Source organism: Macaca mulatta, chromosome 9 (assembly GCF_049350105.2).
Source record: "Macaca mulatta isolate MMU2019108-1 chromosome 9, T2T-MMU8v2.0, whole genome shotgun sequence".
Lineage (NCBI taxonomy): Eukaryota > Metazoa > Chordata > Mammalia > Primates > Cercopithecidae > Macaca > Macaca mulatta.
This window is the reverse complement of record NC_133414.1, coordinates 18,301,966-18,315,688: the sequence shown is the minus strand read 5'-3', so window position 1 is coordinate 18,315,688 and position 13,723 is coordinate 18,301,966. Positions and strand designations below refer to the sequence as shown.

General features: G+C 45.7%; 1 protein-coding gene across 2 annotated transcripts in view; it reads left to right on the top strand.

The window, feature by feature from the left end:
- RSU1 (Ras suppressor protein 1) overlaps window positions 1-13,723 on the top strand; it is a 237,398-nt gene that overhangs the window by 53,697 nt on the left and 169,978 nt on the right. For both annotated transcript variants that reach the window (XM_001093095.5, XM_028826023.2), the window contains 3 exons: window positions 10,005-10,123; window positions 11,977-12,059; window positions 12,330-12,444. In XM_001093095.5, the coding sequence (XP_001093095.4) occupies window positions 10,005-10,123; window positions 11,977-12,059; window positions 12,330-12,444 (317 nt within the window). The remainder of the gene's footprint in view (window positions 1-10,004; window positions 10,124-11,976; window positions 12,060-12,329; window positions 12,445-13,723) is intronic.

The following is a 13,723-nucleotide window of genomic DNA, read 5'->3' as shown; positions in this document are numbered from 1 at the left end:
ATTTCTCAGACTTAAAAGTCGAAGGAAGGTGTCTCAGATTGAGCGAATGGTATTTTTTTTTTTCGAGATGGCGTTTCACTCTGTCGCCAAGGCTGGAATGCAGTGACGCGATCTTGGCTCACTGCAGCCTCCGCCTACCCGGTTCAAGCAATTCTCTTGCCTCAGCCTCCCAAGTAGCTGGGACTACAGGCGCCCGCCACCACGCCCAGCTAATTTTTTTATATTTTTAGTAGAGACGGGGTTTCACCGTGTTAGCCAGGATGGTCTTCATCTCCCGACCTTGTGATCCGCCCGCCTCGGCCTCCCAAAGTGCTGGGATTACAGGCATGAGCCACCGCGCCCGGCTGAGAATGACATATTTAAACGCTCACAGCACTGCCTGCCTGGGGCCTGGGAATTGTCAGTTTTTGGCGCTGTTGAGTGTAAAGTGTGAGGCAGGCGGCGGTAAGGTCAGAGGTCAGGCTAGACAGGGAATCCTGGATGTTTGCTGTTCAGTGAATGAGGATTTACCAAGTTCCCAACCATGTACCAGGCATTGTCCTAGTTACTGGCTATCCAGCCCTGATGGAGCTTCCATTACAGTTGGGGAAACCAACTATAAGCAAATAAATGTTTATAATAATGACAGGGAGTCAATAGTGCTAAGGAAAGGGCTCTGTGCTAAATAAACAAGCAAGTCTCGGGCGCGGTGGTTCATGCCTGTAGTCCCAGAACTTTGAGAAACTGAGGCTGGCAGGTCATCTGAGGCCAGGAGTTGGAGAACAGCCTGGTCAACATGGTGAAAACTCATCTCTACTAAAAATACAAAAATTAACTAAGTGTTGTGGCACATGCCTGTGATCCCAGCTACTCCACCTGGGAGGCTGAGGCAGGAGAATCGTTTGAACCCAGGAGGCAGAGGTTTCAGTGAACTGAGATTGCACTGCTGCACTCCAGCCTAGGCGACAGAGTGAGACTCCATCTCAAAAATAAATACATACATAAATAAACGAGCTCCAATTTTATACTGACCATTGAGAAATTTGCATAGCAGAGTAGCAGATAGAAGATATGGTCAGATTTTCCTGTGAAAGATCAGTATGGAGAAGAGGGTGGAGGGAGTTAAACTAGAGGTTAGGAGACCAGTAAGAACATGAGTTTCATGTCCCATGTGAACTAGGACAGTGGCAGTGGAGGCAGGGGGGGGATTTTATATGAAAAATGTACAGGCGGTAATGTTGACAGACAGTAACTGATGGGATGGAATGATACCTATATTTCTGTGTTGGGCGGCTGAAAAATATAATGGATGGAGACAGATTTGGGAATAAAATAATAAGCTCAGATTTTGTTCTTTTTTGACTTTCCTAATAGCATTTTGGTTTGAGGCACCATAGGACAGAGTCGTACACTTTTCTTTTTCTTTCTTTTCTTTCTTTTCTTTTTTGGAGACGGAGTTTCGGTCTTGTTGCCCAGGCTCCAGTGCAATGGCACGATCTTGACTCACTGCAACCTCCACCTCCTGGGTTCAAACGATTCTTCTGCTTCAGCCTCCCGAGTAGCTGGGATTACAGGCATACCCAACCACGCACAGCTACTTTTGTATTTTTAGTAGAGACTGCATTTCACCATGTTGATCAGGCTCGTCTCGAACTCCTGATCTCAGGTGATCGCCCGCCTCGGCCTCCCAAAGTGCTGGGATTACAGGCATGAGCCACCATGCCCGGCCCTAAACTTTTCTTTTTCAATGAGTGCATCTTAGTTGCCTTCTTGTTCTCTTTGGAGTTGTTTGCATTTTTGGCTGTCGGTGCTGTATTGATTGTGTAAAGCTTTTTGTATTTAATTACGTAGCTACATAGATGGAGTTGTCAAAGTTTGAACAAAACTCCCAGTTCTTTGAGAAAGGAGCTAAGATGGGTTTCACTAAAGGATACTTCTGTCCTCAAATGGCATATAGAATTATACTCACACAGTAAGGCAAGTTATAGGGAGGACTCCTTATTCTAAGGAGCCAGGGTGAAAGCATACACACAGGAGATCACAAAACGGAGCTGGGAAGCCACTTGTATGTGTGATCCAGAAGGCACCCTCCATCAGAATTTGCTTTCAAAGTTTTTACAGTATTTGAAGTTTATTCTGATGATTGTAAGACATGAGAAAATTTTAGGCCACCTGAATAAATAAAAGAAAGTTTAGTTCTGTTCTAAGTTCGGTTTATTTATTTCATAGAGTTATTTTCCCAAAAATGTGAAGCCACGTAGGTTCCCATGTAGATGATTATTTCTAGGAAAACTTCACTGCAGGACCACCATGCCCAACTATTTGGGAATAACGTTTGACCTCGTTTGTTGCTAGAGCTTGTCTCATGAATACATAGAAGTTTTTATTAAGTCCCATGTTGGGTATTTATGGATTTGGATTATTTGTTCATTTTTTGAGACAAGGTCTCGTTCTGTCACCCAGGCTGGAGTGCAGTGGCATGATCTCTGCTCACTGCAAGCTGCGCCTCCTGGGCTAAAGTGATCCTCCCACCTCAGCCTCCTGAGTAGCTGGGACCACAGGTACGTGCCACCATGCCTGGCTAATTTTTGTAGTTTTTTTTTTTTTTGTATAGATGGGTTTTTGCCATGTTGTTCAGGCTGGTCTCGAGCTCCTGAGCTCAAGCAATCTGCCTGTGTTGGCCTCCCAAAGTGCTGGGATTACAGACGTGAGCCACTGGGCTCAGCGTGGTTTTTTTTTTTTTTAATTTTTATTTGTGATAAGTGTGAGTAGGTCACTGTGGAGGTGAGAAAAATTAGTGCCTTGAGACAAGAAGTTTTTATTGAAGCTGGAGGTGCTCAGGACAACCTGCAGAGAAGAAACTGCTCTGAAAAGGAGGTGTTAGTACAGACCTTTCCGGGGCTTTAGAAGAAAAGGAAGAAAGATGCTGAATAGCCTGAGACCCCCTGATTTTATAAATTTCTCCACCATATGCAGGCATTTGCCCACTTCCAACACGCATTTGAAAAATCTTTCCATGCAAACAAAAGAATTGATACCACTTGGCATAGCTGAGCGCTGCGAAGCTTTATGTTGAAACACCTGAAGTCACCTGAGATTAAGCAAGTGTGGCACAAATAGAAAACCACACTTGACAGTTGGGACCATCCAAAGTGGAATTTCATGAGGTGAGCTTGCTCACTTAGGGCTGATTCAACATTTTCTCTCAAACCTTTTTGAAAAATAATTCTAGCAACAGCTCGCATTCCCTGAGAAGCCACGTGTGAGCCGTGGATCGGGTGTTGGGTGCTTCAGATATTTTCTCTCTCATGCTCCCAGCGATCCTGCCCTCAAGGTGTTGTCAGCCTCATTTTATAGTTGAGGAAATTGGGTGTCAGAGAAGCTGAGTAACTTGGTCAAGGTCGTGCAGCTAGCAAGTGCTGGAGCCAGACTCCTCATCTAGTTGTCTTCTGCTTTAAAGCTCCATACTTTTCCTACCCCCACGGTAGCTTCTCATGGAAACCTTGATTGCTAGCAGTGTCAGCGCAGGTCCTGAGCACGGAATTCCTACATGTGGAAATGTGGATGGATGGAGATGGATGTTAGCACCTGCTGGAGGAAGTGCGGACAGCCAGCATGTTCTGTGTTTCATTGTGCAGAGAGAGATGCCACCAGGTCGCCATGCCCATGGACTGGCGTCCGGAGAGGCGGCCAGAAATCTCTGCAGTTCCTTGCCCCCTTTGTAGCTGGGGCTGCTGCTAGCAGTTCTTCTGAAGTTTCAGTATTTAAGTAAGGGCTTCCTTTCTGCCTGCCAGGGTGGTGCGCCTACTACTGTTACTTCTGGCCATCAGCTGCACGTGGGACTCTGCTGTGTTCCTTACACGTTGTGGGTATTGGTTTGTCACTCCGAAGAAAAAGGAACCTGAAATTCAGTAGATTCTTGCCACCAGGAGGGGGAGGGGCCCCAGGCTTGCTCTGGGCTGGAGATGGAATGGGAGCGCTCTCGGGTGAGATGCCTCTTCCCTCTACACCTGTCTAACCGTGGATTTCCTCTACCTACTACTGCAAAAGTGTATCTATTTGCAGAGAAAAATGCTAAGGAATCAGCAGTTTTCAAAACGGGTAACTTAGAGCAGTGTTTAAAGACAGAAGCACCTAGTGTGTGCTGCTCTGCCGTCCTCTCTTTGACTTGCAATTCCTCTCAGAATTCTTGCATCGGAGCCCAAGGGTCTGGAGTGGCTTTGGCCTCTGTGAGGTACAGGGTGCGCCCAGACACATGTCACCTTCCTCAGTCACTTCTGAAGTCTTTGCTCCTTACCCTCTCTTAGGCTGCTCTTTCGTCTCAACATAGCATTAATGACAAGCTCCATCTTGCCTGTATTGCAAGGTAGTTTTAGTGAACAAGGGAAGTACTTGCCATAATGTGCTTCACAAATTGTGACTTCATGGAGAATGCTCGTCGTTGCTGTCATGGCAGTAGATAGTCGTGGAGGTCGTTTTGCTGGGTGTGGTCTGTCTGGGATATTTTCTGCCTGAGAGAGGGAACCCACGTTTCCCTTTTTGTTGCCCCCTCTGCTGTCAGCTGTTTCTGGTGAGGCCCGCTTGGTAGGGCTGGACCGAGCTGGATCTGTTATGAGAAGGATCGATGGCTAGAATGATTTTTATTGTCACAGTCCCTTCCATCTTTCAATATCTGTCAACTTTTATTAAAGTTTTTTTTTTAAATTGACTTTTAAGTAAGTTCAAAGGGAACTGCATTAAGGAAAATAAGGGGCTTGAAGAAAGGATAAAAGATAGTGTAGAAAAAATTCCCTTAGACTTCATTGGAGACACACACAGACACAGACACAAACATGCACACCCACACCCACACCCACACCACACCACACACACATACCGTGTACATACCCACACACACACACACCGTGTACACACCCACACACCCACACACACATACCGTGTACATACCCACACACACACACATACCGTGTACACACCCACACACACATACCGTGTACATACCCACACACCCACACCACACACCACACCCATATCACACCCATACCACACCACACCCACACACCCACACCCATACCACACCACACACACACCGTGTACACATCCACACACCCACACCACACCACACACACCGTGTACACACCCACACACCCACACCCATACCACACCCATACCACACCACACACACACACCGTGTACACACCCACACACCCACACCCATACCACACCACACACACCGGGTACACACCCACACACCCACACCCATACCACACCACACACACATACCGTGTACACACCCACACCCACACCCATACCACACCCATACCACACCACACACACCGTGTACACACCCACACACCCACACCCATACCACACCACACACACCGGGTACACACCCACACACCCACACCCATACCACACCCACACACACATACCGTGTACACACCCACACACCCACACCCATACCACACCCATACCACACCACACACACATACCGTGTACACACCCACACCCACACCCATACCACACCCATACCACACCACACGCACACACCGTGTACACACCCACACCACACCCACACCACATACACATACCGTGTACACACCCACACCCACATACCCACACCCATACCACACCCATACCACACCACACACACATACCTTGTACACACCCACACACCCACACCCATACCACACCCATACCACACCCATACCACACCCACACCCATACCACACCCATACCACACCCATATCACACCACACACACATACCGTGTACACACCCACACCACACCCACACACCCCCACAAACACATACCGTGTACATACCCACACACCCACACCACACACCACACCCATATCACACCCATACCACACCACACCCACACACCGTGTACACACCCACACCCATACCACACCCACACACACATACCGTGTACACACCCACACCACACCCACACCACACACACACCACACACACACCGTGTACACACCCACACCCACACACCCACACCACACACACATACCGTGTACACACCCACACACCCACACACACACCCACACCACACACACATACTGTGTACACACCCAAACCCACACACCCACACCCACACCACACATACATACCGTGTACACACCCACACCACACACCCATACCACACACATACCACACCACACACACACACCGTGTACACACCCACACACCCACACCCATACCACACCCATACCACACCACACACACACACCGTGTACACACCCACACACCCACACCCATACCACACCACACACACACTGTGTACACACCCACACACCACACCCACACCACACACACACCACACCCACACCACACCCACACCACACCCATACCACACCACACACACATACCGTGTACACACCCACACACCCACACCCATACCACACCACACACAGATACCACACCCATACCACGCCCATATCACACCACACACACATACCACACCGATACCACACCACACACACATACCGTGTACACACCCACACACCCACACCCATACCACACCACACACACACACCACACCACACACCCATACCACACCCATACCACACCACACACAGATACCGTGTACACACCCACACCCACACACCCACACCCATACCACACCCATACCACACCACACCCACACCACACCCACATACCCACACCCATACCACACCCACACCACACCACACACACATACCGTGTACACACCCACACCACACACACCACACACATACCATACCACACACACATACTGTGTACACACCCACACACCCACACCCATACCACACCCATAGCACACCACACACACACACCGTGTACACATCCACACACCCACACCCATACCACACCACACACACACCGTGTACACACCCACACACCACACCCACACCACACCCACACCACACACACACCACATCCACACCACACCCACACACCCACACCCATACCACACCCATACCACACCACACACATATACCGTGTACACACCCACACACCCACACCCATACCACACCACACACACATACCACACCCATACCACACCACACACACATACCGTGTACACACCCACACACCCACACCCACACACCCACACCCATACCACACCCATACCACACCACACCCACACCACACCCACACACCCACACCCATACCACACCCACACCACACCACACACACATACCATGTACACACCCACACCACACACACACCACACCCATACCATACCACACACACATACCGTGTACACACCCACACACCCACTCCACACCCACACCACACACATACCACACCACACACACATACCGTGTACACACCCACACACCCACAGCACACCCACACCACACCCATACCACACCACACACACATACTGTGTACACACCCACACACCACACCCATACCACACCACACACACATACCATGTACACACCCACACACCCACACCACACCCACACCACACCCATACCACACCACACACACATACCGTGTACACACCCACACACCCACTCCACACCCACACCACACACACACCACACCCGTACCACACCACACACACATACCGTGTACACACCCACACACCCACACCCACACCACACCCATGCCACACCACACACACATACCGTGTACACACCCACACACCACACCCACACCACACCACACACACATACTGTGTACACACCCACACACCCACACCACACCCACACCACACCCACACCACATCACACACACATACCGTGTACACACCCACACACCACACCCATACCACACCACACACACATACCGTGTACACACCCACACACCACACCCATACCACACCACACACACATACTGTGTACACACCCACACACCCACACCACACACACACCACACCCAAACCACACCACACACACATACCGTGTACACACACACACACCACACCCACACCACACCCTGCGTACACACACCCACACACACACCACCACACCCTCAAACACACCCCATACACACACCACACCACGCCCATATCCCCCACACACACCACACACATACCTCACACACCATACCCCTCACACACCCCACGAAACACCCAAATACACATACACATAACACCACACACAATACCACATACACACACCACACACCCCCCACACACACTCACACACAGTTGACCCTTGAGCAACACATGGGTTGAGGGAGCAACACAGTGACTCATGCAGTCAAAAATCCACACGTTACTTTTGACTCCGAAAAATCTTAATTCCCAATAGCCTACAGTTGACCGGAAGCCTTACCAAAAACAGAAATAGTTGATGAACGCGTATTTTGTGTGCTGTATGTGTTCCGTTCTTCATTCTTACAATAAAGTAAGCTAGAGAAAAGAAAATGTTATTAGGGAAGTCGTAAGGAAAAGGCGGTGCATTTACTGTGCTTTAAATGGAAGTGGATCATCTTAAAGGTATTCATCCTCTTCATGCTGAGTGGGCTGAAGAGGAAGAGGAGGGTTGTTCTTGCTGTCTCAGGGGTGGCAGAGGCAGAGGAAAAATATACTTGTGTCCTTGGACCCAGGCAGTTCAAACCCATGTTGCTCAAGGGTCAATTGTATGATTTTAATTTTTCTTAAGTTGTGATAAAATGCACACAAAATGTTCTGTCTTTGTAGTAGACAGTTCAGTGGTGTTAAGCGTATTCACATTGTTGTTCAACCAATCCCCAGAATTTTCTCATCTTGCAAACCTGAATCCTATGCCCATTAAACAACACCTCTCCATTCCCCTCCCTCCATCCCCTGGCCATCACCATTCTAATTGAAGATAATTTTCAATGTTAGCAGTTGTAGAACAAAAACATGATGTTTCCCTCCAAAAAGGAATAAATGAAATGAAATCAAGCAAAAGTCTGAAAACTACAAAGCTTCATGTGTATATTTTGAGATATCGCTACGTTCATAAGGAAGTTTTTCTTTACAAGGATAGATATTTTGTGATGGTTTGAGTTTTTGTGTAAAACAGTGATTAAGTTTCGCCGCTGGAGGAAAATGACAACTAAGAAATTTGCAAATGTTTCAGGAACCTACAAGCTCTCTGACTGAAATTATGAGTCCAAGTAGGACAACATACCACACCCTCTTACTTATATGTGGAATGCAAAAAAGTAAACCTCATTGAAACGGAATAAAATGGTTACCACAGGCTGGAGGGATTGGGGAATTGCAGAAATGTTAGCCAAAGGACACGAAAGTTTAGTTAGACAGGAGAAGTATGTTCAAGAGATGGATCATACATCGTGGTGACTGCAGTTAATAACAATATGTGGTATGCTTGAAAATTGCTAAGAGAGTGAATGAGCGTTCTCACCACAAAAGACAAAAAAAAAAAAGACGAAAAAAAAATGACAAGCATGTGAGGCAGTGCATATGTTAAACAGTGTGATTTAAGCCATTCCACGATGGATTATATATATATAATTGATGTACACCATAAGTATGTACACCATAAGTATGTACACCATGTTGTACACCATAAGTATGTACAATCTTTATTTGTCATTGTAAATATTAAATAAATGCTTTTTTTTTTAATTAAAAAAAAAAATAGGATGGGCATGGTGGCTCACGCCTATAATCCCAGCATTCTCAGACGCCAAGGTGAGAGGATTGCTTGAGCTCAGGAGTTTGAGACCAGTGTGAGCAACATGGCAAAACCCCATTTTTGCAAAAAATACAAACATTAGCAGGGCGTGGTGGGATGCACCTGTGGTCCCAGTTACTTGGGAGACTGAAGTGGAAGGATCGCTTGAGCCTGGGGAGGTTGAGGCTGCAGTGAGCTGAGATCGTGCCACTGCACTACAACCTGGGCACACCTAGGCAACAGAGCAAACCCCTGTCTCAAAATAATACAAAATAAAAATAAAGTAGAAAGTGACTCTAGGATCATGGCACTGTCTTACACTTTCACCCTGTGAAACCGAGGTGCCCTTGATGGTCTGTATAAACGGGTCTTTGGTGTCATGACATAGATTTTTGTCCCCCTGCAACAGCATGAACAGGCTGAACACTTTGCCACGAGGCTTCGGCTCCCTGCCAGCTCTTGAGGTTCTGGACTTGACTTACAACAACTTGAGCGAAAATTCTCTTCCTGGAAACTTCTTCTACCTGAGTAAGAAACTTTCAGTTCTATAAATCTCCTCAACCCTGTACTTTGCGTTCTAAGAGGGAAATTTATTTGTCAGGACCCAAACTCCAAGAGAAATTATTGGACAGAGATATTTTTTTCTTTAGAGACTCCTTTTGAATATTCCTTCATAGCTCAGCAGTATGTGCATTTGATATATCGTTATGTGACACCATCGGGCTGAAGTGGACTTAGTAATGTCATATTAACATTCTGAGAGAGATTATATATCTAAATGAGATCAAGCCTCACATTTAGTTAAGAGACTTGACTTTCTTTTTAAATAGCATGCCAAAAAAAAAAACAGTATCTTCCCATGTTGCTATTAATTCTTTGTAGGATATTTGCCCAGGATCTTCCAATTATTTATAAAAATATTAATAAACCACTAACAGAATTTTTGAATTTTCCATCCAGGATTCTTATTTTCAGCCTTTTAATAAGCACTCTTATTGACCTATTTATCCAGTACACAGGCATTAAGAAATTTTTGGCCACAGGTGAACACACTTTATTCTTTCATATGCAAACAAATTTCTTGCTGAAGATGCTTTTGAAAATTAAAAAATGATTTCTTCTGGGAACTTATGCACTATTTCGGACAAGGTTTGCTTCCCTTAAATGAGTGTTCTGTTTCTTCAAATAACTTATATGGCATTCACAAAATCTGAATTTTCTGAGCTGGTCTCTTAAATTTTATTTTTTACCTTATGTATTATCTCTCTATGACTTTATCAAGCACATGAAATCAGCTATAAAATATTTTCTTGGGCAGTGGAGCAACTGTTTTTGTTATGTTATATTAACATCCAGTTCTTGGGAGCTGGAGAGCTACAAAGATCACTTGAGGCTAAGAGTTTAAGACCAGCCTGGGCAACATAGAGAGACCCTGCCTCTAGAAATAAAAATTTAAAAAGTAGCCAGGCGTAGTAGCATGCGCCTGTGATCTTAGCTACTTGGGAGGCTGAGGTAGGAAGAGTGCCCGAGGCCAGGAGTTTGAGGCTGCAGTGACCCACTGCACTCCAGCCTAGGTGACAGAGCGAGACTCTGTCTCTAGAAAATAAATACTAGTAAACAAAACATATATCTAATTATACTCAGCTTTTATGGTTGAGGATAAACAGATGCTTTAGAATTTTAGCCTTCAGTAGTTCGGAATCGTATTATCATTGTGTAATAATTACGAACAAATTTCAGACTACTGATATTCTCCTTAAGTTAGGATTTACTCTGTTAACTTCATGTCATTGTTTTAGCCTCTTTGTCTTCATTTATTTTTGTCCTGAAGGCTGTAGAAACAAGCAATAATAATTAGTCAGATGATGGAACTGATGAGCTGTGGTTATAGCCTCCATCACCAGAAAGCCTTTCATTAATTTTTAACCCAGTGCTATTTACATAGGAAAAAGTCTGTTTTAACATCGTTGTATTCTCTTGAAAGAACCTTTTGCCTTAGGTATCCATAAAAGTGGCACAGTAGTGTTGTTTGTTTTCCTTTGATGCAAATGGAGAAATAAATGTGAATCAAAAGGAATCTATGAGAAAAACAGCAATCTTTTCTAAAAATGTGCTGAAACTCTGTGACCCAAAATGCTGGTGCCCACAGTTGTTAATTGAGTCAGTCCTCTTGGATATAGATGTTTTCCTGGACACACCAGCTACACAATAAGCCAGTAAATCTAAGTTTGACCTGCTTGTTATTATTGGGAGCCCTAGGTATGTCAAAGGCTTTTCACCAAGTCAGGGTTATTAATCAAAGCTGACTCCCTCGTATTGATCAGACCTGAAATGGTTGGGTTCCATGCCACCCTGTTTATATATTGCTGTTTAATTTGCAGCCACCCTGCGTGCACTCTATCTAAGTGACAACGATTTTGAAATCCTGCCGCCAGATATTGGGAAGCTCACAAAGTTGCAGATAGTAAGTAATTTATCTAAATTCTTAGAAAATCAATTCACTGCCGCAGCCTTGTAGGGGTAGAATCAAGTCAATTTGAGCAGGAGTAAGGTTTGTTTGGTGGGAATAAACCACTACTCGTGATAGTGTTTCTTGATTATCCGCTGGCACTTGTAAATAAATGGAAGGGACTGAGCTTTAGTAGAAGAGAGGACGTGGAGGAGGATGAGAGTTTCTGTGGAGCACCTTTTAATGTGTAAATATGTTGACAACTCCTTGTTTTCTTCTGTTTAGCTCAGCCTTAGGGATAATGACCTGATCTCGCTGCCTAAGGAAATCGGGGAGCTTACCCAGCTTAAAGAGCTCCATATTCAGGGGAACCGCCTCACCGTTTTGCCCCCAGAACTAGGTAAGGTTGCCGATGAATGAACTTAGTTCTGGGTTTCATGAATAACAGTTATCCCAATGTAGCAATTCTGAACAACCTCTCTCCTCTTCTTGACAACTACTCTGCACCTAGGCACCCGATTCTGATCATTTGAGAACCATTTGTCATTGACTAGAGTTGAGCTGTTATAGATTTGACCTTCCCCGATCCTGTGTTCTGCAGCTGTAGCGTCCCGTATATTAGAAACTGCTGATGAAAGATGACCCCACTCAGCTCCCCGCGTGATGGAGTGGAAAAAGCATGGGATTAGTAGTAAGAGCCTTATCCGTGGCGCCTCATCGACTAGCTGCGTAAGCTTTCTGGGTCTTGGTTGGTTATTAATAACTTTATCTAAGTATCACTCTTACTTTTGAACCCCTTAAATTTTTATTGACCTGGAAAAACTTTTACCAAATAGTTAAAGTAGTTGTTACGGCTACTTGAAGATGTTAATACCGCTGTGGGTCGTGAATTTGCCTCTTTCCTAATCCTGTCTCTAGTAGGAATTGTTAAATATGTTCTTGCTGGGAATGGGTTCTACTCCTGGCCGCTGAATCCTAATCCTATTCCTCTGCCAGGTCGTTCCTATTTCCAGAGTGGGTTTATGTCCCCCGCCAGAAATAACCTCCAAGCCAGTGATTCTGTTAACTGCTTCGTTCCACTGCAGAAGGTTCACGAGTTCCCTTATCTTTGCTTGTGCAGACCCTCCATAGCCTCTCATTTCTTCAGTCCTTTGAACCATATTGTTGTCTCAAACTGCAATTATTTGCCTTTCTACTCCAAAATACCATCATTTTTAAGAAACACATTGAAGAAGCAGTTCTTTAAACAAGTCTGGCGGTTTGAAGAGGCCATTTGTTAGAAATTAGAATGCAAGCACCAGGAGGGCAGGGGCATTTTTGCATTTGTTCCCTGGGGTACAGTAGGTGCTCAGAAAACGTTGAATGAATGAATTAATGAAGCAAGGACCTTGGATGGCAGGATGTTAGGAAGGTTATGAGCAGGCTGATGTGGCTAATTGTTACGCATAGGAAGACTGAGACACAGAACAGGCCTATTAGTGCCTAGAGTTCGGTTGGCAGCCATATTAGTCTAAAGGGAAGGCAGTCACGTGGTTTCCTGGAACAGCTGGAAAGTCCCGCCTCATCTCTTCCCATTTCCTTTAGCTCTCTTGTTAGTGTTAAAAGACCAGAGGATTATTTAATGACTTTTTTAAGGTTAACTCAACACTTCTCTTTACTGAGTTGCAAGTAGTCAAGTG